At 39.0% G+C, this 25710-nt stretch overlaps 1 protein-coding gene across 30 annotated transcripts; it reads right to left on the reverse strand.

Moving 5' to 3' along the window:
• Positions 1-570: 570 nt before the first annotated feature.
• LOC120718166 (alpha-tectorin-like) lies at positions 571-20485 on the reverse strand. Of its 30 annotated transcripts, none has more exons than XM_040006537.1 (33): positions 20434-20475; positions 19779-19839; positions 19653-19676; positions 19405-19416; positions 19250-19264; positions 17819-17842; positions 17573-17584; positions 17433-17447; positions 15996-16019; positions 15750-15761; positions 15595-15612; positions 14668-14783; positions 10777-11055; positions 10581-10676; positions 10272-10437; positions 9620-10020; positions 8955-9531; positions 8280-8863; positions 6897-7449; positions 6206-6804; positions 5619-5776; positions 4991-5391; positions 4629-4825; positions 4055-4450; positions 3684-3967; positions 3149-3426; positions 2911-3030; positions 2590-2774; positions 2309-2469; positions 1773-2024; positions 1442-1601; positions 1237-1339; positions 571-1139 (listed from the first exon to the last, which is right to left on the reverse strand). In XM_040006537.1, exons 2-33 carry the CDS (start codon positions 19822-19824, stop codon positions 1009-1011), a joined length of 6399 nt encoding a protein of 2132 aa, XP_039862471.1. In that variant the 5' UTR covers positions 19825-19839; positions 20434-20475; the 3' UTR covers positions 571-1008. The 30 variants fall into 30 exon arrangements, with proteins under 30 accessions (XP_039862471.1, XP_039862468.1, XP_039862472.1 ...); XM_040006534.1 differs by having other exon boundaries at positions 17433-17450; XM_040006538.1 differs by having other exon boundaries at positions 15595-15609; positions 19250-19267.
• Positions 20486-25710: the final 5225 nt, after the last annotated feature.

Below are 25710 nucleotides of genomic sequence, written 5' to 3' on the forward strand. Positions count from 1 at the left end.
TGCCTACTCTTGTCTTGCTTTGCTGTGTAGTTAAATTGTCTTGAACGTTCCAGCGAATAGGTTTAAGCTACAATGTCTTAAAGGTAACACTTGCAACAAACAAGCACAGATGCGCTTAACAATCAATGAGCAACAATTAAAACTATGTTATTTGGGAGATCATTCCTACTCTCAGTTTAGAATCATAAGCACAAATGTTTTAACAGATGAGTCACTGATTTGTGGAATTGTGACAGCAAAGATTGCATATTGTGCACAAATACCTTTACTCCAAAAATAAACATGGATAAAAATCCATAACAGTATTGCGGGTTGCAGCTGGGTGCTAAAGATCAACTTGGCCTTCTACTTCAATAACAGAATGACTAAGTGAGACTTTATTCAGCAACACATTTTACTGTATGATCTTACTGGAGATAAAAAAATAGACATTGTTCATAATCAGATTTTTATTACATATTATGAATGATTTGTGATACATTTAGGCAATTATTCATTAACTTTTATTTCAACTGATAAAACGAAGCAAAAATAGTAATCATGTTATGATATTAAATTGTAGCTCAAACAGTAGGTACCCAGTTTATTGTACTTCACTTTGTACTATCACATTATTTTGTAAATCCAAAGTAGTGTTGGTTGAGTTTCTGAGAGACAAGTATATGTGCACTAAATACTGTATTTAATCCTTGATTTGCCCTTGATTATACATCATTATTTTAATTATGATGTAGATTTAATTATAAAAATCTCACACAGAAACCAAGAACAAGTTAATCTTATCAACAAACAGTGAATGCAACAAGAAGGTTAAAACTTTAATATCACACATATTTTATCCCATTTAGATTTAAAGCCAACTTACTGCAAACCTTACCACAACTAAAGAAACACTCCTCAAGAAAGACAAAGACAACACTCAGATGAAAAATACCATTGAGAAGTGACTGAATAATGAATGATTTTCAAAATATGGATCATTTTTGATCTCCAGAGTTTTGGCGGTTTCTAGACTGGAATTTTGGGAGCAAATCGTTTGACCAGCAGGGTTACCAGCATGCTGGCTAGGATCAAACTGGCCAGCAGGGCCAGCAGAGGTGTCACCTGGCTTTGGCCACTGTTTAATTGCATCACTGGGTCTGCAAGAGAAGAACCAAAGTTTACATTTACTTTATCCGTGAACTTTATGTGATCAATAAGAGTGCAAGGTGAAGAGACATGAGAGCTTCAATGTACCTCTGCTACCTGGCCTTGAAACAAGCGGTCCAAGTGAGATGGATGAAGTGTCATGGAAGGATGCATCCCTCCGAACTCGCCTGTGATAACCCGGGTAACAGCGCTGAGAGAAAAAAAAAGTTTATAGGCTTCTGCAGATTTAACAGTTTTTAAATTTATTAGGTAAGAATGAAAACCAATAAGAATTTAAAACAGTGGTACGTACAGCTGTGCAATTGTTGTGTCTCAAAAGACACAGGTGGACATTGCAGTGAAGGTAAATGGATGAATAGTTGGTAAAAGTGAACATCCTGAAGGAGAATCGGGCCTCAGTAGAGATGCCGTTCTGAATCAGCTCTACCGTTCCATCGGCTTCATTGGGACACCTGGAAGACAGGCAGACGTTTAAATATCCCACATTATAAAGCAAAGCAGCAGAATTCATTATGAGGAAGAATTGGTGGAGAAAAACCGAGGAGAGGTCTGTCTGGGTCTGATTCTTTCAAGTTTTTAATAAAGTATACTAAGACAAGGTGACACTGCAAACGTGCTCTTACTCTGCAGTAATAAGATCCCAGCGGACGGGGTAATTTGGCATGTTGACTGGTGTGGCCCAGCAGGAGTCCAGAATGGTGGAGATCTGGCTTTGATCCACTCCTTCTGTTCTCACCGCCACATATAACCTCTGATCTATTTCCATTTGTATGTTTGTGTCACTCCTGAAGGGGAAGCGGAAGCCAGGGTCCTGGAAGGGGATCATTCTCATGCTGTACTGTCCTTGACCGGTTGCAATCTTCTTCCTAATGATGCTACAAAAAACATAATAATACTACAAATGAGTTCATTATTAAATGATGAACATTATTAACATGCATGAACATCAAAAAGTGTAATGTTAATGTGCGGCAAAAATGACGTTCTCATTTTCATGTTTTTATTTTGTCTCATTGTCAGTATTGTGATCTTAAAGCACTATCTTTCAAAATAAGTTCCCAAAAGATGCCTGAAGTGCACATTTAATTACATAAAACACTGGAATATGTAAAGATCTAATCTAAGTATTGTATATAATGCATAGGAGATGTATTGTTACCTTTCTACAGGATTGATGCCCACGGCCATAGACAGGGCCTGATTCAGGGGGTATTGGCAGCAGAAACGCAGATTGATGCTCCTCTGGCGGCTGATAAGACTTCCATGAGGATCCACATCACCCTGGACGATGTTCTCATACATGAAATGTGTTCCGTTGCTCTAAAATTAAAAAAACAAAACATTACAAATTGAATATGATGTCATTTATAATATAAATGACAAAACATGACATGTATAATAACAGTGACTATCCATAATATTTTGGTTTTATAACTGTACCCTGAGTGCTGTCCCACACAGATGGTTGTCATTGTCAAAGTGGAAAACCAGTCGACCATACTCAAGAGTCCCATTGCAGGATTCATCTCGGAGATGGAGGGCATCAGAGTGAAAGCCAACCTCAAATAGCTGACAACGGGACACGGACATGGTGCCTGAACTACTGGCACAAGTGATGGTTGAGTCTGTTAATACAAGTTTAAAAAGAAGAATAAGAAAACAAATAACTAACAAATCCCATTTTTCTTGTACAAACTGCACTGCAGTACCATTGCCAATGACCCAAAAATAAAACAAGGTTTAAATAGGAGCTTCCTTCACCATAGCTTTCATTGTTGCGGCGATGGTGGTGTTCATCACAGAAGCAGCCATAGACACCGTCCTTCTTACCACACCACTCGTACTCTGTGCAGTCCAGCTGTTCACATGGGTCTGACTCCTCTGCAGAAGAAGAGTGACAGGGGTACAATAAAACAAAGCCAATCTTTCAAGAAAAACCTGTTAAGCTCTATCAAAAGACATCAAAAAGACATCACTTAATTATCCAGCACAAACTTACCACACAGTAAACCAGAGCGCCAGTCAGGGATGTCTAGCCCTAGAACAGAGCAGGTTTTCTCATAGGCTGAGACAGCAGAACACAGCATGCCATTGGCTGGAGTGTAGAGGCAGAGGTCGTAGACACAGGAAGTGAAAAATGGCTCGGGGTCAGAGTGCAGGTGACAGGCTCTGAATGGACCGGTGGTGTTGGTGATGACACTGCAGAGTTGGGAGTATTCTTCTCTAAAGGTGCAGTCATTCAGTCCATCGCCACTTCTTTGATCAGTAGACCCACATCTGGAAAAGACATTATATGTTTAACACTTTGGGAAATTTTGTGTACTTTGGTAAAATGTCCTGTACATCTACACTCCCAATTCACGCTCAACACAACGGTACATTTATTATTTTTACTGGGATGTAATATATATGCTGTTGTCCTTAAATGTCCATAAAATCTTCTCATTCAAAGCAAGACATTATGTTATATGAGTTGATGAAGGTCAACAAGACTCTATTTTTGGAATATCCTAAAGAAGTTCCAAACAGCTCACCCTGGTTGGCTTCTTGTTGACTTCCAGCTCTGTCCAAAGTCATTGTCATTTTGTGCCAGTGTGCCATTGGGTGAGACTTTGTCATCCCCAGAGTCGCCATTGAAGTTTCCACACATACCTGTGACTCTGTTTTGACGGTTTTGGGCGATTCTTACCAACAAAGTACTCTGGCCATCAAACTGGACCGCCAGGTCAAGTGCATCGACAACTATGTAGCTGCCTTCCCTTACCACCTGAGCTAAAGTTCTTGCAGAGGTGGGAAGAGACACTTCTCCACTATTTACCTAGAAGAACAAGAGTTATGAGAGACATGCAAAGTACCTGCTGTGAAGGTGTTCATATGAGCGAAACGTAGCAAGCTTAGTATTTACCGTTACTCTTTTATTGGGTCCGATCCTGATGTGCACACTTTCTGGATGATTTGAGAGATATATGTCCACTGCAGACACAAATGACACACGGTTGTTTCCACGGTGATTGTTGGTGGCTATCACCTGAAACTGGGTTTCATTGGTGCCATGGTTCATGCTCTCAGCGATGATGTAGGAGCAAGTTCCCTGGAAATGAGCCACTGCTCCATCAAAGGTGATGTAGTGTGGATCCCCCCACACAGTGCAGGTGGACATGGCATCGTAACAGCCCAGCTGGCCGTCTCTGATGGAGCACTGTTGTGCAGGAGTGCAAGACGAGGCAGAACATCGCAGGTCATTTGGAGCGTGACATTCACATCTCTGTGAGCAACCGTCTGTCCAGAAGGACTCGCCAGCCTGTGTGAGAGAATGTAACAAAAAGAGGAAGAATAACCGCAGTTTATAGTAAAGCCTACCATGTATTTACTGTTGCCAAGCTGTCATTGTTAATTATCTGCTCAAATCATTTATGCAATTAAAACCTTTAAACTATATCCCTCTTTTATATAGCTCTATGGTTCTTTGTAGAACTTACATTATAGTAGAATCCATTATACTGGCAGCCACAGTGTTCCACTGGGACACAACTGGTTCCACTCCTGCAGTAGCCTTCGTCACAGAAACATCCCTCAGAGCAAGCCCGTTCACAGGTGGTATCATTACTGCTGGCACAGGTGTGGCCACAGTCAGTACCACACAGCTCATAATGGCTGTTGGCTGGACAGTCCAGTGCTAAAAAATCAAGAAAGCAAAAGATGGATGTCAGGTGGTTAAAAAAACAGTCATGAAACTTAGACACCATATTTCAACACACTTACAAAAACAAAAACAAAAAAGAAGCATGTTATTTTCTTGTGCTTGATACTATATCAGCAACACAATGGCAGGTTCACTCACCGCAGGTGGTATTTTGTCTCCAAGGGTAGATTCGAACATTAGCAGACTGACAGGCTCTAACATATGTTTCAAGAGCCCTGCAAAGGAGGTCATGACCTCGATTTCCTGCCACACACACGTCAAACACACAGTCGTTGAAATATGGTGCACGGTCCACCTCCTCGTGGCAGAAACTGAAGGGGCCATCAGCTGCCTGGATCACCTCACACTGATCTCTAGCAGGCTGTTCATTGGGACATCTCGGACATGATGAGCCGCATCCATCACTGCAGGTGTAGTTTCCTGGGACCTTCCAGGCTCTCCCAAACTCATCTGGAGATGCGACTGTTATTCCAGATGGGGTGTAGAAGTCATCATTTGAATTTCCATTGAAGTTTCCACAAAGTCCACATGTTTTTCCCCTTTTGATGAGAACAGTAAGATAAAACAGATTCATTGGTTTTACTGTGGGGAGGATTATCAATCTTATGGGACACCCCAAAAGACCATTCTGAGCCAAATAAAATCCTGTACATTCGAATTATGTTATAAAAGTGTGGTAGTGCACAACTATGAACACTTTTAAAGGTGTGAGTGTGTGAGTAATTGCAACACCAGCTGATTTTGAGCGAAGATGAATGGCAAATACCTGTAATTTGGAGGCACAGTGATAGAAACTGTACTCCATCCATCGTATATGACGCTTAAGCCAAAATCAGTGCGGACAATTGTTCGAGATCCACTGGCAAAGATAGATACTTGACTTCCATTCAAGAGAATTGGTACATTCTGTGTTATTCCATTTACCTGGGACATTGGAAGAACAATTTAGGAAAGCCAAAAATATTTAATTTTATTCATATGCCCTTTATCCGTAGTCATATGTCAGTACTAAACAAATGTAATAGCAGCACAATGACCAACAGCACATGGCAATTATTTACCAAGGATCTCTCACATTTGGTTATTTTTTATTACTGTCCCTACAAGTGTAAGTGATAGCTCATTGTTAAAAATAAACTCAGTGAGGCTCTCTAGTGAAGAAATTGAAGTTTCCAGACTACTTTCTCTTTAACATTCCTTTACAGCAATTTTTTGTTGTCCATTTTCTAACAATACTTTGCAGTTAAGTGGAGGTCTCTCTCATGGTAGGTTCATCTGCAACTGTCTGTGGCTTTAAATGTTGCTTTTTATAATGTAAAATATGAGTAATTGTTCAGAAACAGTTCTGCTCACCTCTACCATACCCCTGTTGTATCTTGACATGTGCACATGATAGCCCCACACATTCACGAAAACTTCTGCTGTGACTGAAACTGGCAACCCATTCAATGCCTCATTCTTAGCTTCCACAGAAAACTGATTGAGCTCATCAGTGGCATTACAGAGGGTCACCAGAACATAGCGGCAGGTTCCTTGGAAGTCATAGGCCTTACGATCAAAGGTGAAATAGTGAGGGTCTCCAGAGGCAGAGCAGGTGCCAGAAGGGTTGGGATGGCAGCCAAACCCGCCCTCCACCACACGGCAGGACTCCTGGGGCCCACAGGAGTTGGGAGTACAGTGGACGTTCCCTGTATTTCCGTTACAGGTACACAAGCTCTGACATTCTTCACCATCCCAGAACTGCTCACCACTTTCGCGATAGCGTCCTTGATGATAGCATCCACAAGATGTTGGTGGAACGCACTGGTCACCATTGAGGATAAAACCACTGTTACACTGACAGCCCTCCTGGCACACACTATCACAGGTGAAGGGGAAAGAGAGGCTGGGGCAAGCAGAAGGACAAGAGGTTCCACAGAGTTCATAATGGCTGTTTGATGGGCAGGTTAGTGCTGGAGAAAAACAAACAGGTTAACATAAAAAAGCATTTTTAAACATTTGGATATCATGGCTAGAATTACTTCAAAAACAAGTGAATGCTTACCACAGCCAGTTGCATTTCTCCATTGTCCTAAGGCAACACCCTTCTGTTGACACATTAGTGCATAATCTCGTAGGACGTCACACAGAGTTGATGCTGGATTGTTAGAGCCCCTCATGATCTCCACACATACATCCACCTGCTGCCTTGGGTCAACCACAGACCAACAGGGTACAAATGGCCCATCTGGTGAGCTGAGAATGCCACAGTACTGACTAGAATTAAAATCGGTCCTAGGATCATGACCTCTGCTTTCCACACAGTGAGCAGCCAGAGAGCCAACTCGCCAGCTGTCTCCAAAGTCCTGAGAACTGTTGACCAGAACACCGTTGGGTGTGCGGAAGTCATCATGCGGACGACCATTGTAGTTACCACAGAGTCCACCCAGTGAACCGCTGTAGACACCAGGAGCAGTGACACGGACAAAGTGAGGCCAGACTGTCTGCACAGTTACACCAAAGGAGGTGCGAATGATGACACTGCGCAGGTTGCTGTAGAAAATTTGGATTCCATTGGACCCAGCACTGAAAGGCAGCCTGATCACCTGACCAGCCACCTAAAAGGCATTAAAATAGTCAGTCATAATAATTATAATAACACTTTTAAGTAAAGACCATTTTGTTAATGATGTTTCCATCTGTCATTTCCCAATAAGTCCTAAGCTTGGTACTTATTGTAGAATATAGTAGATAATATTTTTTTTTACCAAACGACCAGTTTGGAGCTATTATATTAGATCATTTTTATTTGTAACAATTTCCAGATTGACTCTTAGAGCTAACTGGTCTTCCTTAATGCAGCTCCAAAACTCTGCAACAGCCTTTTCTGTCTATCTTACATCCTGACTGTTTTAAATTATTATGCTTTAAAGTGCTAATTGTTTCAACTGCTTCAATATACACCACTATAATCAACATCTGTTGTATTTACTATACTGTGGTACTATAAAAATGTCATACTATAATGATCATATGGCAGCCTGTGATGTGATGGTCTGTTTAAATGAAGGAGTATATCAGTAGGACAAATTGATAGTTAGTTAAATAACATCATACTAAATTAAAAAGTAAAAGTGAAATGAATATTGAATATAAAATGAATAATTTTGGTACACTATAAAGGAATTCATTCTTATAGGGGAAAAAAGCAACTCAAAGCTAAGTGACAGTATTTAAAGGTAACCTTTCCTATTTCAGATTTTCTGGTGTAATATTCTGGTTACAATGAAAACAACAATGTAGAATAATGTCCGCATAAGTACAGAGTGATCTCTACTTAATGATTCCCTATTATTAGTAGCTTATCTGCTTGTGTCAACTTTTTTTTGTGTCTTTCATTATGACACATTAATCTACAATGACTTTTAATTGTATTTCTGTAATTTACCTGAACTTTGCCGTTTATTTCCATCTCAATTGAGACCTGTGTCCCCTCTGCCTCAAACTTTAGCACATTGGAAAAGCCTTGCTGGTTTCTTGGCACTTTTTCTGCTGTCACCGTGAAGTTTGGGTGACTGGACAGTCCCATAACTTTGGCAAGTGTCAATCGACACGCCCCAGGATATTGGTATGTCAGTCCATCAAATGTCTGATATGACCCTGGGCCTCTGATCCAGCATGTTTCATAGCTATTTGGTCTGCATCCTCTTTCTCCATCCTCCACCCTGCATGATTCAAATGGCCCACAACCATGAGAGTGGCAAGTCATGGAGCCATAACTGCAGCTACAATGTCTCCCACAGTTTTCATCTAGTATTACAGTTTGTCCAGAGCGGTAGTAACGGCCCTCAAAGCTGCAGCCACACTCGGCATGAGGGACGCAGACCCCACCACTGAGGATGTAGCCTGAATCACAGATGCAGCTTTCTTGCACAGGGAGAGGACAGTTGTGGGTGGAGTTGGGATTGAGACAAGTAGCTGGACATCCTGTGCCTTCAGACTCAAAGTGGCTGTTGGCTGGACATGGGATTTCTAGAAAGAAGAGGAAAAATTAGATTTTAGCATCTGTGGCATTTTAATAAAATTATATTTTGAAATAATTTTTAAAAATTTGTTAATATACCACAAAAGCCGGTTCTCCTCCAGCTTTGCAGCCGAATATTATTTTGTTGACACTGACTTGCGTACACACTTAAGGCTTGACAGAGAATAGGTTGGTACCCTCCTCCTACACACAGATCATACAGACAACTGTCCGCAAAGGACTGTGGAGGAAGTTGTTGATGGCAAGCAGCAAAAGGTCCAGAACTACTGCTGAGGATACCACAGTGGTCAGTGTTGCTGTACAATGCTGTCTGTTGTGCAGTGCAGCCAGCACAGGCCAGACCTCCACACTGTGCCTCACAACCAGGCTCATCATCTCCAGATGCTCTCCAGCTGTTAGCAAAAACCACATCAGAGCTCACAAGCTGGCCCTGGCGTGTGCGAAAGTCATCTTGAGGTTGATTGTTGAAGTTTCCACAAAGACCGCATGTTGTATTCTGATAAGTGTAGGTCAAGCTGATCTGAACATAATGATTTGTGTCATAAGACACCACTAAACCAAAGTCAGTGCTGACGACCACAGAAAAACCTGACACATAAACTTGCACAGTGCCATTGCTAAGGGAGAATGGAGTGGATGCAAAGTTCCCGTTAACCTGTAAAAACACCAGCATACAGAAAGAGTAAAAACACATGTCACAAACACATATCACCGTAAGTTTAAACTTGATTCTTATTCCATACCTTTGCCTGACCACGACGTCCTTTGACAAGCTCAATTGTGTCATTGTAGACATGCACTTTTACCAGTCGTGTCCAAGACACTTGAGTACTGCCTCTGTGCTCATTTTTGCCTTCTACTCTGTAGTAGGGCAGTCCACTATTACATTGCTCAGAGAGAACATAGGTGCAAGTGCCCTGAAAGTGGAATACTCGGTTATCAAAGGTGTAGTAATGGGGATCACCACTTATGGTGCAAGTGCGTCTCTGCACTGTCTGGCAAGAAAACTGGAAGGAAGTTTGCTGGCAGATCTGTGAAAAGGAGCACGGCTGGTTGCGGCACTGCAGGCCTGCTGAGGTACATGTGCACTTCTGTGCACAGGTCCTGTCACTCCAGAAGGAATCACCAAGCTGCACTGGTAAACCTTTGAAACAATAGAAAAATGAATACTTTACATCTTTTTACTTCAACTTGAAGAGATTCTTACTACTCAAACAGTGTTCATTTTTAAATTTTAGGATTCATTTTTGTTTATTGTTTTCACAGAGTGAAGATCAAAAAATGAAGGGCAAGAGAGGGGGGATTGTCATTTAATATAATAACATTCTTCTCATAGAATTCTCATAGAATTTTAATCAGCTGGCTATGATGATCGTTCTCTAGTTCAGGTCTTACTGTTGAAAGTACAGCCTCTTGATCCATGGTCTGTCCTGAAGGCCCAGCGACCGGGCACATGGACATTGCTGCTGAGACGGAAATTTGAGAACTGTCCTGTTGCGTTTTCTGAGAATGATCCAGGGATGGAAAAATGGTGAGCAGAATTGACTGTGTCATATCCAGCCTGAAAATGACATGTCACACTGTTAAAAATAATTGCATGGTTATTTTGTATTTACATATCCCTGCATTTCACTTAAAGTAAGAGATGGCCACAAAAACTAAAAATATATGTTTTTACTATATTATATTTTAAATGGTACCAACCTGTATAGAATATGCTGTGTAGGCTATTTGCCCATAGTTCATCAACACAAATGAGTACTGGCCACCCGATATCAGGACAGCTTGGACTGTTGTTTGCTGAAAAAAAGCAACTTCTTGTTTTTAAAGTATATATATTCATAGGTATTATAACCCTATACTTCATATTGATTGCATAATTTAGTAAGAGGTGACTTACTGTTCCACTCGTTGGAAAATAGGCAACCTGATACCAAGTTGCAACGAAGACCCAGTTTGCATTAAAATTGAGTCCTGGAAAGTATTGATTAATGTCCTGTGTAGCTTGCTGGAGAACACTGCCGCTGGTGTATTGGTTGTAGTAGATCTGACCATTTCCTCTGTTGTCTAAATCTGTCCAGAATGGAGCGATGATGTCTCTGGATCCATACATTGGAAACAGTTGCGGGCTGAAGCTAGACCATGATGCATCAAAGGTCAGATGCCCATTGTGGTTTACCTAGAAAATAAAAACATTCTTGTAAGTCAAAACCAGTATAAATTAGGTATCAACTGTAGGCACTTCAGACACAGGTGTTGATCACTTGTTATTAAAATGGTGGATCTGATATCACTGTGTTGGTCTTGTTCCTGCATCATCATAGTAATTATGGTCCAGGATCAATATTACAACTGACCAGTCACGTTGTTATAATATTATGTCTTTGTAAGGAAATGTAAGGATGTGTATGTAATGTAAGGAAAAACATTTTAATAAATACATTGTCAGGGTTAAGCTTGCTGTTGGCCAAATTTATGTTACTTGCTGATTTGCAAGTGATAGTTTTTAATAGCATTAGCCAGATTCTTGACTAATGCGAACTCAATTTTCAGACATGCTCATGATCAGTTGCGATGTTGGCCCTGGACGAGCATTATTATGATGATATAGGAACAGCACCAACACAGGGATATCAAATTGTACCATTCAAACCTATACTATACCTGTAGCGTAGTATAAATAAATAGAGGAAACAATAATTACTCACTGATGGGGTAATGAGTCAGATTCACAAATATGAACAAAATACTTTTGACTTATTAAAAATATCAACTTTTAAAATATAAGTTGATATTTAAGTACTCTATACCTAGTTTGCAACTATAAGGATAATGTTAGCTTTGTGCTAGCCATTTCTCATATTTTAGGGGTGCAACGATACACAAAATTCACGGTTCGGTTCGATTCGATACTTTGGTGTCACGGTTCGATATTTTTTCGATCCAAAAAAAAATGTTCATGCCTTTTTAATTTGTCATTTATTAAAATTATAAATATATATTTTAACTCAAAAGTACAGTTTTTAAATTTAATGTTGCTGAAACAACAAAGTAATAAAAAAATGAATCTGTCTGATTGAGAAATCACTCATCTTTGGAAAAGAGTTTATTACAGAGAAATGGCTCTTTCCAAAATAAAAGCTATACTATACGCTTCTTCTGGGCTATAATCTCAGCAGCATATTAAACATATCAGGTCCCCATAAGGAGAATCATGTGCTAACAGCTGTCTAAATGACTCGGGTAAAGTTTGTAGCATGCGTGCTTGTTGTTTTTGTCTGCTTTCACTTGTCTTTGCACTAGGATGCTGTCGGAGTAAATGTGCAGTCATATTCGTTGTGTTCCCACTAGTGCTGTCAGCGTTAATCTCGTTGAAATGACGTTAACGCCACAACACGGCAAATCTCCGTTAACGAGCTACCGCAGATCGCCCCGTGCGTGGGGCTGGACGGCGTCAACACGTTAACGAGCTAACTGCGCTAAGCACTAGCTCCCACCCATGTAATTGAGCATTGCGTCGCACATCCGACATACTGTTTTACTTTAGTCCATGACGCGCTTACCTTCAGGGTCATGCTTCACATGAAAACCAAAATAGTTCCAAACGCTAGATCTGAATGAGGGTGGGGGAGGTTCAATTTGCCAGGTTGCAAGGAGAGCTTAACTTCTGTCTCGCCGGCTTGCCCTGCGCTCAGTGAATCTGCGTTCGACTACTCCGCTTAGGCTGCACTGTCGAGCGCAGATCCACTGAGCGCTCAACACAGACAGCATCGTCAGAAGGAAAGTTGATAAAATAAATTAAAAATTTTGTATTGTTCGATACATATGCCTACCGAACCGAAAGCACTGTATCGAACGGTTCAATATCGATACGAGTATTGTTGCACCCCTATCATATTTATACTAGTTTAGTTAGCTGGAGATAAAATACCATTGGTCGTTTTCTGACTCATCCACATTCCAGTATAAGAGATTGCTTACTGTCAAAATGCTTTAGTTCAATGCCCAGAACAAACATGAGCTAATTTGGCAAAAACTGGAATTTTACTTATTAGTGACACAGTGCAAATTGTTTGAGCTGATTTTGCCCATAGATTACATGTAAAAGATAAATGGCCACACTGCAAAGCCTTAGCGGATAGTACTGACCACTACTATCTATGTGTTATAAACCAGCTGATGATAAAGGGGTCTATCTGAGAAAGTAGATCCACCCTAAGATAAACATTACAGATCTGCATTAGGATCTGCTTGTGCCCAGGTGAAATAAATTTCATCATTAGCTGGTGATCGCAAAGTTCTATGCAGAAGACCAATACCCTGTCAATTTTTTTGTGACCACATGAACTCATCAACGTAAACACAATGGTTCACTTAACCAACTTTGAATGTCTCCTACAGACAGAATTCAAAGAAGTGTACCAGAAATAATGTCTAATTTTTATCTAAAGAATACTAGGAGTTTTCTTTCTTTCTTTTGTTTAACCTTTATTACAACTTTTTGGGGCGGAAGTTTTATTTTTTTTTGCCTGTCCCATTTAGTTCTTTAGACATCAAAATTTCAGTCTGAAGGCCAACAAAGATACCCTACAGATTTACTTTAACAAGTCGATCATCACGGCCTTGCCATAGTGGTCCATTTGATCCATCTTTGTTGTTATTTTTTATTTATTTTATTATATTTTTAGTTGTTAAAGATGGGACAGACATGGCTGGGGGATAGGAAAGGGAGGAAGGAAAAGAAAAAAGCTAGGCCTCCTTCCCAGAGAGGTGGAGTCTAAGTCCCGACTCCCGACCTGACATATAGACACAGACATACAGGCACACACAGACACAAACATCCATTCCCTCCCTCATGCACACATACCAATACTCAGCACTCACCTAATGTGAAGACAAACACTAATGGACACTGTACACACAATCACAACCCCCAACCATACTCTATATCCCAGGTCCAGGTGCCCTCGCCCCACAGGGGGAAGCCGCACCATCTTGCACTGCAGTCATGTATAATTAACTGTATGCAACAACAAACTCTGACAGCACTTTAATAGTGTCTTTAATAGTGACTAAGAATCACTAACAATTTGGTAACCTACTGTGATTCATAAAGTAAGCTTTTGGTGGAAAGGAATGACACCCTGCATTAACTTGCTACCTGATGTGGGGATGTGCAGAGGTGGCAGAAATACCTCTGCAAACAGTGTTTGGTCTCCACACGTGGCAAAAGCTGAAAGATGTTCAAAGAGTGACCTGATGCACACATAGGTATATATGCACACATTAACATGTGGGACTCTTACTAAATAGCTGCCTTTGTCAAACTCTGTGAGTTGTCCTCTGGTGGTCATTAGAAAAAACATATATTTAAGGAACATATTGCGAGCATTGACTTCACTTTCAGACCCAAAAGCTACATCCAGCCATCTTTTTTTGCAGTCTACGATAAATCATCACTGCTTTACAGCTACATTTTCCTTGTAAGTAATTATTGGTCCTACATTCCACCACACAGAAGCATTCAACTATTTTTATATATTTTGGTACTGGATGAAAATGACAAGTCAGCAAGTAATGTAGAAATTGAACATACATTATTACTTTCATAACAGCAAATTTTCTTTTCTTTTTCTTTTTCATTTCATTTTCTTTTTTAAGCATGTACAATTCAGCTCTGTGGTTGTAACTGATTTGTCAAACCGGAGAATGAACATTTTATACATCTGCATTTAAAATGCAGATGTATAAAACAAAGATGTTTGAGTTTTCCAAAACATAATTTACTTACATAAATCTGATTATACGACTGTCCAAAAAACAGGAAAGCACGCTGTAGGACAATAAGAGGAGAACTTCCATCGTCTGAAGCAGTGCTTGTTGTTCCAGATATTGGATAGAGGGTACCTTAAAAGAGTAAAAAAGGGATTTGCCCCATTATGCTGCATTTCAAACACTGTATCCTACAGATTGCTTTCTTAATAAATACAACCCCAATTCCAAAAAAGTTACTGTCAAAAAGGTAACTAAAAACACATTGAAGTTATTTTGCAAATCTCAGAAACTTCAATGTATTTGAAATTAAACACACAAACAGTTTGAACTTAGAACTGTACCATTAAAAAAATATATTGGTTCATTTCAAATTTGATGGCAGCAACAAATCTTATAAAAGCTGTGATTCTAAAAAGAGGAAAAATGAAGGAACACTTTGCAAATCGTTGTTTAGATTCCAATTCCATTACTTTATTTTGGAATTGGGGTTGTACAGCATGAAGAACCAGAATAAATCCTTTTGAAAGCATTTTGGCCTGTCATAGCAGGAAGAATGAATCAGAACACAAAAACAATACACTATAGAACTAAAAAACAACAACCAATAAGGAGGTGGTGGCCTCAGACTGAACTCAGATCAGATTATTCTAAAAAGCCACCTGATGAGATAACTCTTATATTAAAATAATGTGCAGCTAAAGTTATTTTGATGCCAGAGGAAAAAGTTTGGATTACAGTTAGTGTTTTCTGTTCACTTCTTTTTACATGCTTGTCTAGTGGCAGCTATATAATATAAATATAATGTAATATAGTTGATACTAATAATAAATAAAGACACTATATGTGTCTAATACACAAGATTCCCTCTAAAGGTGCTTATTGTTGGAATCAACAATGCAATAAGCTCACTTAAGTTATAATTTAAAGAAGTATATTAACTCACCTGATGTCACAGGACCTGCTACAACAGACAGATAAATAAGTACATAGATACATAAATACATATATACATTTGAAAGAATTACATTTAAGGCTACTCAATATTGTAAGTATGCACTCAGTAACTTAAGTTTTAATTAAAGAAGTATGTTGACTCACCTGGTGTCACACCTGTGATAAAAATATAAATGAATACAAACATACAAGTTCACATACATAAATCATGAGTTTAAAGCTACTTAATTAGGAAACAGTGATTATAGTAGTTGTCAAAGTAGTCTTTGTTGTTATCGACTGGTATAATCTCAGAGTATTATCGATTAACTATTTATATTATTTGATAGTAGATAGATCTCCAAGACAATGTTAATAAATTATAGAGAGGTGATCAAAGCTTTCACTTACTTGTTGTCTGAGGACTCACATGGCCTATCACAATAAGCACGTGTTTGAATACAAATCTGAGAATCCTCACATCGTTAAACAGCAATTATGGGCTCAAAATGTGGTCATAAATATTTTGTACTTGTAAATCAGTTTCGTATATGTAAAAAAGATTTGTGTGTGCGTAAAAAAGATTTGTATGTGTGAAAAGGATTTGTGTGTGCGTAAAAAAGATTTGTATGTGTAAAAAGGATTTGTGTGTGGACTTAGCCAAAAAAAACCCTGCAAGTTACAAGTACAAATTTTGACCCTATTTTTCTTCCTTTCATCTGATTGGTCAATGTCATGTCAATCACAAATGTAACAATCCAGTCAGAGAACAGATGGGTTTGGCTGTCGGAGGGGCGCTTTTTTGAACTGCAGGTCCTTGAAGGGTAATGCAGTTTGAAGCTGGAGGATCTCTATATAAATATCCAATAGCAGCTAGGTCCCCTAACTTTCAGCAGCTGTTGAAAGGATAAAGTTGTGGTATATCAGTGGTTAGAAATACCATTATTACTTTAGGATTAGTTTAACACAACGTCAGGGCTGACCCGGGACCATTGCTGTGAGTCACAGGGCGCAGCATAAAAGTCTTTTCACATCAGGCGCAGGATGTGCTGCTAATGCTAACTGCTAACTAAAAGCAAGGATCCAGAATTTGTTGCGCTGGCTGCTGGGCTCTGTGGGTTTTTGCAGCAGCTCTACCTGTAATAGATGCACCTGCTCCTTGTCTTTTCTATCTCTGACTTTATGTCCTCTACAAGAGTTTCTGTTTTTCTTGCTAGTTCTTCAAATGTTCAATAAAAACATGTATGCTAATTCATAATGAAGAAAGCTTTGTAATGAAGACTGTCATTTCCAAAACACTGCCTCCCCCCCCCCCCCCCCCCCCCCCGCCCGCGGTCTGCAGCGCTGTTGAAAAGGCTGTGGAAGTCCCTATATTAAACACATAGACCTGTGACACAAAAATCACCAAACTCGGACGACCACAGACTGTTTTCCTTCGTGGTGATGAAGGAAAACGCTGGGTTGGCATGTAAAAGGGCATTTATTCCCTTCAAAGACCTGCAGTTCAAAAAAGTGCCAACAAGGAGGTGGTGGCCTCAGACTGAACTCAGATCAGATTATTCTAAAAAACCACCTGATGAGATAACTCTTATATTATAATAATGTGCAGCTAAAATTTTGATGCCAGAGGAAAAAGTTTGGATTACTGTTAGTGCTTTCTGTTCACTTCTTTTTACATGCTTGTCTTGTGGCAGCTATATAATATAAATATAATGTAATATAGTTGATACTAATAATAAGTAAAGACACTATATGTGTCTAATACACAAGATTCCCTCTAAAGGCGCTTATTGTTGGAATCAACAATGCAATAAGCTCAGGAGCTTAAGTTATAATTTATTAACTCACCTGATGTCACAGGACCTGCTACAACAGACAGATAAATAAGTACATAGATACATAAATACATATATACATTTAAGGCTACTCAATATTGTAAGTATGCACTCAGTAACTTAAGTTTTAATTAAAGAAGTATGTTGACTCACCTGGTGTCACACCTGTGATAAAAATATAAATGAATACAAACATACAAGTTCACATACATAAATCATGAGTTTAAAGCTACTTAATTAGGAAACAGTGATTATAGTAGTTGTCAAAGTAGTCTTTGTTGTTATCGACTGGTATAATCTCAGAGTATTATCGATTAACTATTTATATTATTTGATCGTAGATAGATCTCCAAGACAATGTTAATAAATTATAGAGAGGTGATCAAAGCTTTCACTTACTTGTTGTCTGAGGACTCACATGGCCTATCACAATAAGCACGTGTTTGAATACAAATCTGAGAATCCTCACATCGTTAAACAGCAATTATGGGCTCAAACTGTGGTCATAAATATTTTGTACTTGTAAATCAGTTTCGTATGTGTAAAAAGAATTTGTGTGTGCGTAAAAAAGATTTGTATGTGTAAAAAGGATTTGTGTGTGCGTAAAAAAGATTTGTATGTGTAAAAAGGATTTGTGTGTGGACTTAGCCAAAAAAAACCCTGCAAGTTACAAGTACAAATTTTGACCCTATTTTTCTTCCTTTCATCTGATTGGTCAATGTCATGTCAATCACAAATGTAACAATCCAGTCAGAGAACAGATGGGTTTGGCTGTCGGAGGGGCGCTTTTTTGAACTGCAGGTCCTTGAAGGGTAATGCAGTTTGAAGCTGGAGGATCTCTATATAAATATCCAATAGCAGCTAGGTCCCCTAACTTTCAGCAGCTGTTGAAAGGATAAAGTTGTGGTATATCAGTGGTTAGAAATACCATTATTACTTTAGGATTAGTTTAACACAACGTCAGGGCTGACCCGGGACCATTGCTGTGAGTCACAGGGCGCAGCATAAAAGTCTTTTCACATCAGGCGCAGGATGTGCTGCTAATGCTAACTGCTAACTAAAAGCAAGGATCCAGAATTTGTTGCGCTGGCTGCTGGGCTTTGTGGGTTTTTGCAGCAGCTCTACCTGTAATAGATGCACCTGCTCCTTGTCTTTTCTATCTCTGACTTTATGTCCTCTACAAGAGTTTCTGTTTTTCTTGCTAGTTCTTCAAATGTTCAATAAAAACATGTATGCTAATTCATAATGAAGAAAGCTTTGTAATGAAGACTGTCATTTCCAAAACACTGCCTCCCCCCCCCCCCCCCCCGCCCGCGGTCCGCAGCGCTGTTGAAAAGGCTGTGGAAGTCCCTATATTAAACACATAGACCTGTGACACAAAAATCACCAAACTCGGACGACCACAGACTGTTTTCCTTCGTGGTGATGAAGGAAAACGCTGGGTTGGCATGTAAAAGGGCATTTATTCCCTTCAAAGACCTGCAGTTCAAAAAAGTGCCAACAAGGAGGTGGTGGCCTCAGACTGAACTCAGATCAGATTATTCTAAAAAGCCACCTGATGAGATAACTCTTATATTATAATAATGTGCAGCTAAAATTTTGATGCCAGAGGAAAAAGTTTGGATTACTGTTAGTGCTTTCTGTTCACTTCTTTTTACATGCTTGTCTTGTGGCAGCTATATAATATAAATATAATGTAATATAGTTGATACTAATAATAAGTAAAGACACTATATGTGTCTAATACACAAGATTCCCTCTAAAGGCGCTTATTGTTGGAATCAACAATGCAATAAGCTCAGGAGCTTAAGTTATAATTTATTAACTCACCTGATGTCACAGGACCTGCTACAACAGACAGATAAATAAGTACATAGATACATAAATACATATATACATTTGAAAGAATTACATTTAAGGCTACTCAATATTGTAAGTATGCACTCAGTAACTTAAGTTTTAATTAAAGAAGTATGTTGACTCACCTGGTGTCACACCTGTGATAAAAAAATATAAATGAATACAAACATACAAGTTCACATACATAAATCATGAGTTTAAAGCTACTTAATTAGGAAACAGTGATTATAGTAGTTGTCAAAGTAGTCTTTGTTGTTATCGACTGGTATAATCTCAGAGTATTATCGATTAACTATTTATATTATTTGATAGTAGATAAATCTCCAAGAGAATGTTAATAAATTATAGAGAGGTGATCAAAGCTTTCACTTACTTGTTGTCTGAGGACTCACATGACCTATCACAATAAGCATGTGTTTGAATACAAATCTGAGAATCCTCACATCGTTAATCAATACAACAACAATAAATCATTAGGCTGATTTTATTTAATACTCACCTATAATCACCAAAAGCAGCAAAAACAATAGGGTTTGACCCGCCATAACTCAAACTCAAACCTGCAGAATGAATATACATAAATAAAAAAGTGGGTATGCAACATGTATATGTACACAATTTGTTAAGTAGCCTATAGAACAGAAGATGTTTTGAAGTTTAAATGTTGATGTGCACTGAAATACTCTCTGCTAATAATATAGGCATTACTGTGCGATATCAGTGAAATCTAAACATGTCTTTATAAATTTAAGCATAGAAATAATATAATAGCACATAATAATAATATAAAACAATCCCAGAGAAGTCTGAAAATAATTTTTAGTTTAACCTCCTAAGACCCGAACTCTTCCATGGTGTGCATTTTTAAATTCTCTTTGATATTTGGGCATACTGGGGCCGGATGACTGTAAAAACAAAGAATTACCAGATTTAATTTTTTTTTTACCTTATTTTTGTTTTCAAGAAAAATAAAAGCCACATAGGAGGATATTCGTTTAAAATTTTGATAGAACAGTAGCAGTATAATGTCCTCGTAAGTGGATATCAGGCCCATGTAGAGCAAAATTGAGTATTTTGGTCTAAATAACCCAAAATGTGATGTCCACATATGTGGATGCCAGGTCCTAGGAGGTTAACCGAAATAACTTAATTACCTTGCCACGTCTTCTTTGGCTCATATACATCTCATGTGAAGCAACAGGACTCCCTGCAGCAATGCTTTTGTACTGCCAGCACTGGCAGAGTTCCAATAAATGTTCTTTGTCTTACCTCTAATGTGCACGAGACACTCACAAAGAACATTGTTTCCTCATAGCAATGAATCATACTTTTAAACATTCATTATAATAATCTCGAGTTATTGTGCACATTAAAAAAGAAGAAAAGGAGATGTAATAATGTAACAAAGGCCTGAATAAGGAATTGTGGGATAGTATTAGTTTCAGATAGGCTATTCTTAGACAATTCAAATCTATATCGTTTAATCTGTCAAGTAAAAAAAATAAATGCAAACAAAACAAAAAAAAGTTCTGTTTTTTCTTTTTATTACTTTTTTTTATTGGTGTCAGTAACAAGTTGCGCTTCAAATCCCATCTGGAGGTCTTACAACTATTGCAGAGACTGGTCTACATAGTTTTGGTTCTGTTTTCTTGGTTTTAAAATACCACATCTTCTATGGGAAATCTGATTTCAACACAATGTCTGAGAACAAAAAAAAAACCAAAACAAAACAACATCAGTCATGCAGAACAGAAAACAAAACAGAAAGGTGTGCCTAACCATAGCACATACGTCTATGTCAAGGTTGTTAACTAAAACTAAACTAAAACTAGATATGAGCAAACATTTAGTTAACTAAAATAAAAACAAACACTAAACTTCAAAATGTTTGCAAAATAACTGAAATGATATATGGAGTTGAAAACTAACTAAAATAAAAAATATATATATAGAGAGAGGAAGTTTTATTATTTGTTACTTTTGTAAAAATTCTATCAAAAGGCTTTCATTGACATGTTTATCGAGACTCTGAATGTCACTACTATCAAAAGGTTCTGTATTTGCATTGTAACATTTTCCTAAATGTTGCCTATGACATATACCATACATACAGTAATCATTAAAAAGACTAAAACTGATGCCGACAGTAATAACAACTAAAATTAAACATTTTCATACAATAAACGAGTATGTAACCTGACTTAAAAAAAATTTCAAAACAGAATTAAAATAAAAACTAATTAGAATATACAAAATTTGAATACCTCTGACCTATGTACATGTAGTTCAGTATTTCCTTTTTCCTCTTTATGAAAGTGTATAACCGACCACTTTTATAACTAATCCCTTTAGGGTTTTTTGTTTGTCTTTTTTTATTTTGTTTAGGTTACTGAGTTTATTTAGAATCCTAGAGTGGGTCATAACTCTTAATGCACAAAATTTTAATTACCTGATGCACTTAAAGAACAGGGCAAGCAAGTAGTGAATTAGAAGTGTTTAACATTTGTTTTGTTTTAAATGCTGTTCTGGCTTTGTGTGTGTGCGTGTGTGTGTGTGTGTGTGTGTGTGGTTCAAGTATAGTTCAAAACTTGGTTTTGAACTATACTTGAATGGATGATCTGATATCCTCGTGTTGGTGTTGTTCCCAGACCATCATGAAAATGTTGTTCCAGGTTCAACATTGCAAGTGACCAATCACATTGTTGTGACGTTATTCTTTTGCGCGCCAAGCCATTCGTGCATTTATGAAATTCCAATGTTGCAAGGACAATATCAATTCTGCTTACTGTTTATTAAAGGGTTACGGTTAGGGTTAGGGTCAGGGTCCGTTGATCGGTGGACAGAGGTGGTTTCACGCAGCTTTAGTACAGTTTTTTGTTTTACGCCGTTTTTTCCCGAAGTCGCAAAAGTATGACGTCACAACATTCTGATTGGTCACTTGCAATGTTGATCCTGGAACAACATTTAGTATGATGATCTGGGAACAACACCAACACGAGGATATCAGATCAACCATACTTGAATACTTGTGGGGACCAGCAGGCACTTGTGGGGTCCAAATGCCAGTCCTCATGAATTTGAAGGACTTTTTGATTGGTTTAGGGTAAGGGTTAGGATTAGGCATTCATTTCTGATGGTTAGGGTCAGGATTTAGGGTAAGCATTATGTCAATTCAATTCCCTCACAAAGATGTGAAAATGTGTGTGTGTGTGTGTGTGTGTGTGTGTGTGTGTGTGTGTGTGTGTGTGTGTGTGCACACGCGCACGCATTGATTGACAAAGGCAGTTATTTAGTAAGAGTCCCACATGTTACAGTTTTTTCTGAATGCTTAAACCCTAACTGTGATTCTTATAGCACAATTTCTAAAACTATTAATACTTATAGCAAAACCACTCACTGAGATTGCAAAACTAAAAGCACAAACACTGCTTTGCACTCAATTTGCCAATTTGCAACACACACTTTGCAAAACTGTAGGTACAATCCACTGCAGAACACTCTTTTTGCGGAACTGTAAACACAACTCACTGCTTTACACTCAATTTCAAAATGATCAACACACTCCTAGCAAAACTATACACATTTATTTACAGTATTTTGCCAACTGTCTGGCACACTGTCTCATGTGAAAACTGCTTTAGATAATTAGTTCACTTTGCAATCAGCCTAAGCACTATAAATAAGCTACCAGTAAGCTGTCCATGTGGAGTACAATGGAGGAAGCAGGAAGAGTGAGAAGAGTGAGAATCAGAGGAGGCCGAGGAAGAGGACGTGGAGGTGAAGAAGTAGGACGAAGAGGATGACAAGGACAAGGAGGTGAAGTTAGGGGAAGAGGACAAGGAGGAGCAAGAGGAGTACAATGGAGGGGGAAGAGGAAGGGTAAGAAGAGTAGGAAATAGAATTACTGATGACATCGGCGCTACAATAGTGGACCATGTAATCAACCGTGGAATGACCCTGAGGGAAGCTGGCCAACAGGTTCAGCCTAACTCGAGCCGCTACACTGTAGCAAGCATCATAAGGACATTTCGAAATGAGAATCGGTTAGTACAGTCACTTTGCACTAAGATTTGTAGCACTGCCATATGCTAATGAGGAATGCAACAATACCATAGATGAAAAAATACTGAAATTGTTACTTTACAGAATTGTTAGATGACCAGATGCTGGGGGCAGGGGAAGATGTTCACTGCAGACCAAGAAACCCATATAGTCAATATGGTGATTGCAAATAATTCCAAAAGAAATTCAGCAGCGCATAATTGAGGATGACACCACCTTCCAAAACATACAAAATGTGAGCACTTCTGTATTAGGTCATGTACTTGCCCACAACAGAATCCGAATGATCTACAGAGTACCTTTTGAAAGAAACAGTGAACGTGTAAAATAGCTGCGATATGACTATGTGCAGGTAAACTATAGTATCATTTGTACTGATACTTTGTGCATGTGCCTGCTGTGCTGAATTTGTTTTGTCTTGTCTAGACAGTAATGGAGCTAGAGGCAGATGCCATGGGTCATGAGCAGGTTTTTATGGAGGAGGCTGTTTTTCACCTCACTAAGACAAGGAGACGTGGCAGGAACATTATTGGATACCGTGCCATAATCAATGTCCCAGGACAACATGGTGGTAACATAACAATGTGTGCAGCTATAAGTCAAAATGGTGTTGTTCACCATCAGGCAACGCTGGGACAATATATAACACTGCACACATTATTACATTCCTGGATGCCTTACATGACATGCTCACTAATGTTCAGAGACCAAAGCAGACCAGATACATCATCATATGGGACAATGTTAGTTTTCATAGGGCTGCTTTGGTCCGCAACTGGTTTACAGATCACCCACTCTTCACTGTACTCAACCTCCCCCCATACTCTCCATTCTTCAATCCAACTGAAGAGTTCTTTTTTGCCTGGCGCTGGAAGGTCTATGACCGCCATCCCCATCAACGCATAGCCCTTTTACAGGCAATGGAGGAGGCATGTGGGGATATTGACCAGGCCTGGATACGCCATTCCAGAAGATATTTTCCCCGGTGCCTTGGACTAGAGGACATTGCATGTGATATAGACAAAATTTTGTGGCCAGACCCAGAGAGACAACACGATGTAGACTGATTTCTTTTTTTTTCCTCAGTTACTATTACTATTTTGTTTGGACTTGGAAATAAACACTTGTGTTTGTTTTGATGTGTTCGAATAAACACCAGTACTTGAAGTTTGGATCCCTCTACGTTTACGGGCCTATGACAAAAGTATGACCTCAAACTGACATAGCCTACCTTGTGCACAGAGAAAACAAAAGCCAGATGTGTTTTCTATTCATACCATCAGTGTGTAGTTGGTGCATTGTGTGGTTATTACAGTTTTTTCTGATTGCTTAAGCACATTTTTTGTAACTATTGGCTAATTTTGCAAAACTCTTCACACAAATAAGAAAACCTGTCACCCAATAATCAAAACCTTGTAGTTCTCTTGCAAAAGCAAACACAGCTAGGTTAACTCTTCACACCTTCGTAAAAATGGTGTTTCCATATCAAACAGTACACACAAGCCATCATCTACTAAGCACACAATGCGCCAACTGCACACTGATGGTATGAATACAAAACACATCTGGCTTTTGCTTTCTCTGTGCACAAGGTAGGCTATGTCAGTTTGAGCTCATACTTCTGTCATAGATCCATAAGCATAGAGGGATCCAAACTTCAAGTACCGGTGTTTATTCAAACACATCAAAACAAACACAAGTGTTTATTTCCAAGTATAGGGATTATTTGCAATCGCCATAATGACTATATGGGTTACTTGGTCTGCAGTGAACATGCTTCCTCTGCCCCCAGCATCTGGTCATCTAGCAATTCTGTAAAGTAACAATTTCAGTATTTTTACATCAATGGTATTGGTGTGTTTCTCATTGGCATATGGCAGTGCTACAAATCTTTGTGCGAAGTGACTGTACTAACCGATTCTCATTTCAAGATGTCCTTATGGTACTTGCTACAGTGTAGCGGCTCGAGTTAGGCTGGACCGTTGGCCAGCTACCCTCAGGGTCATTCCACGGTTGATTACATGGTCCACTATTGTAGCACCGATGTCATCAGCAATTCTATTTCTTACTCTTCCTACCCTTCCTCTCCCCCCTCCTCATCTTCCTCTCCCCCCTCCTCGTCTTCCTCTTGCTCCTCCTTGTCCTTGTCGTCCTCTTCATCCTACTTCTTCACCTCCACATCCTCTTCCTCGGCCTCCTCTACTTCTCACTCTTTCTGCTCCCTCCATTGTACTCCGCACACACAGCTTACCTGTATTATAGTGCTTAGGCTGATTGCAAAGTGAACTAATTATCTAAAAAAGTTTTCACATGTGAAAGTGTGCCAGACAGTTGGCAAATTAGTGTTAATGATAGCCATACATGTGTAT

The sequence above is a fragment of the Simochromis diagramma genome, unplaced genomic scaffold (assembly GCF_900408965.1).
Source record: "Simochromis diagramma unplaced genomic scaffold, fSimDia1.1 OVJJ01000518.1, whole genome shotgun sequence".
Taxonomy (NCBI): Eukaryota; Metazoa; Chordata; class Actinopteri; order Cichliformes; family Cichlidae; genus Simochromis; species Simochromis diagramma.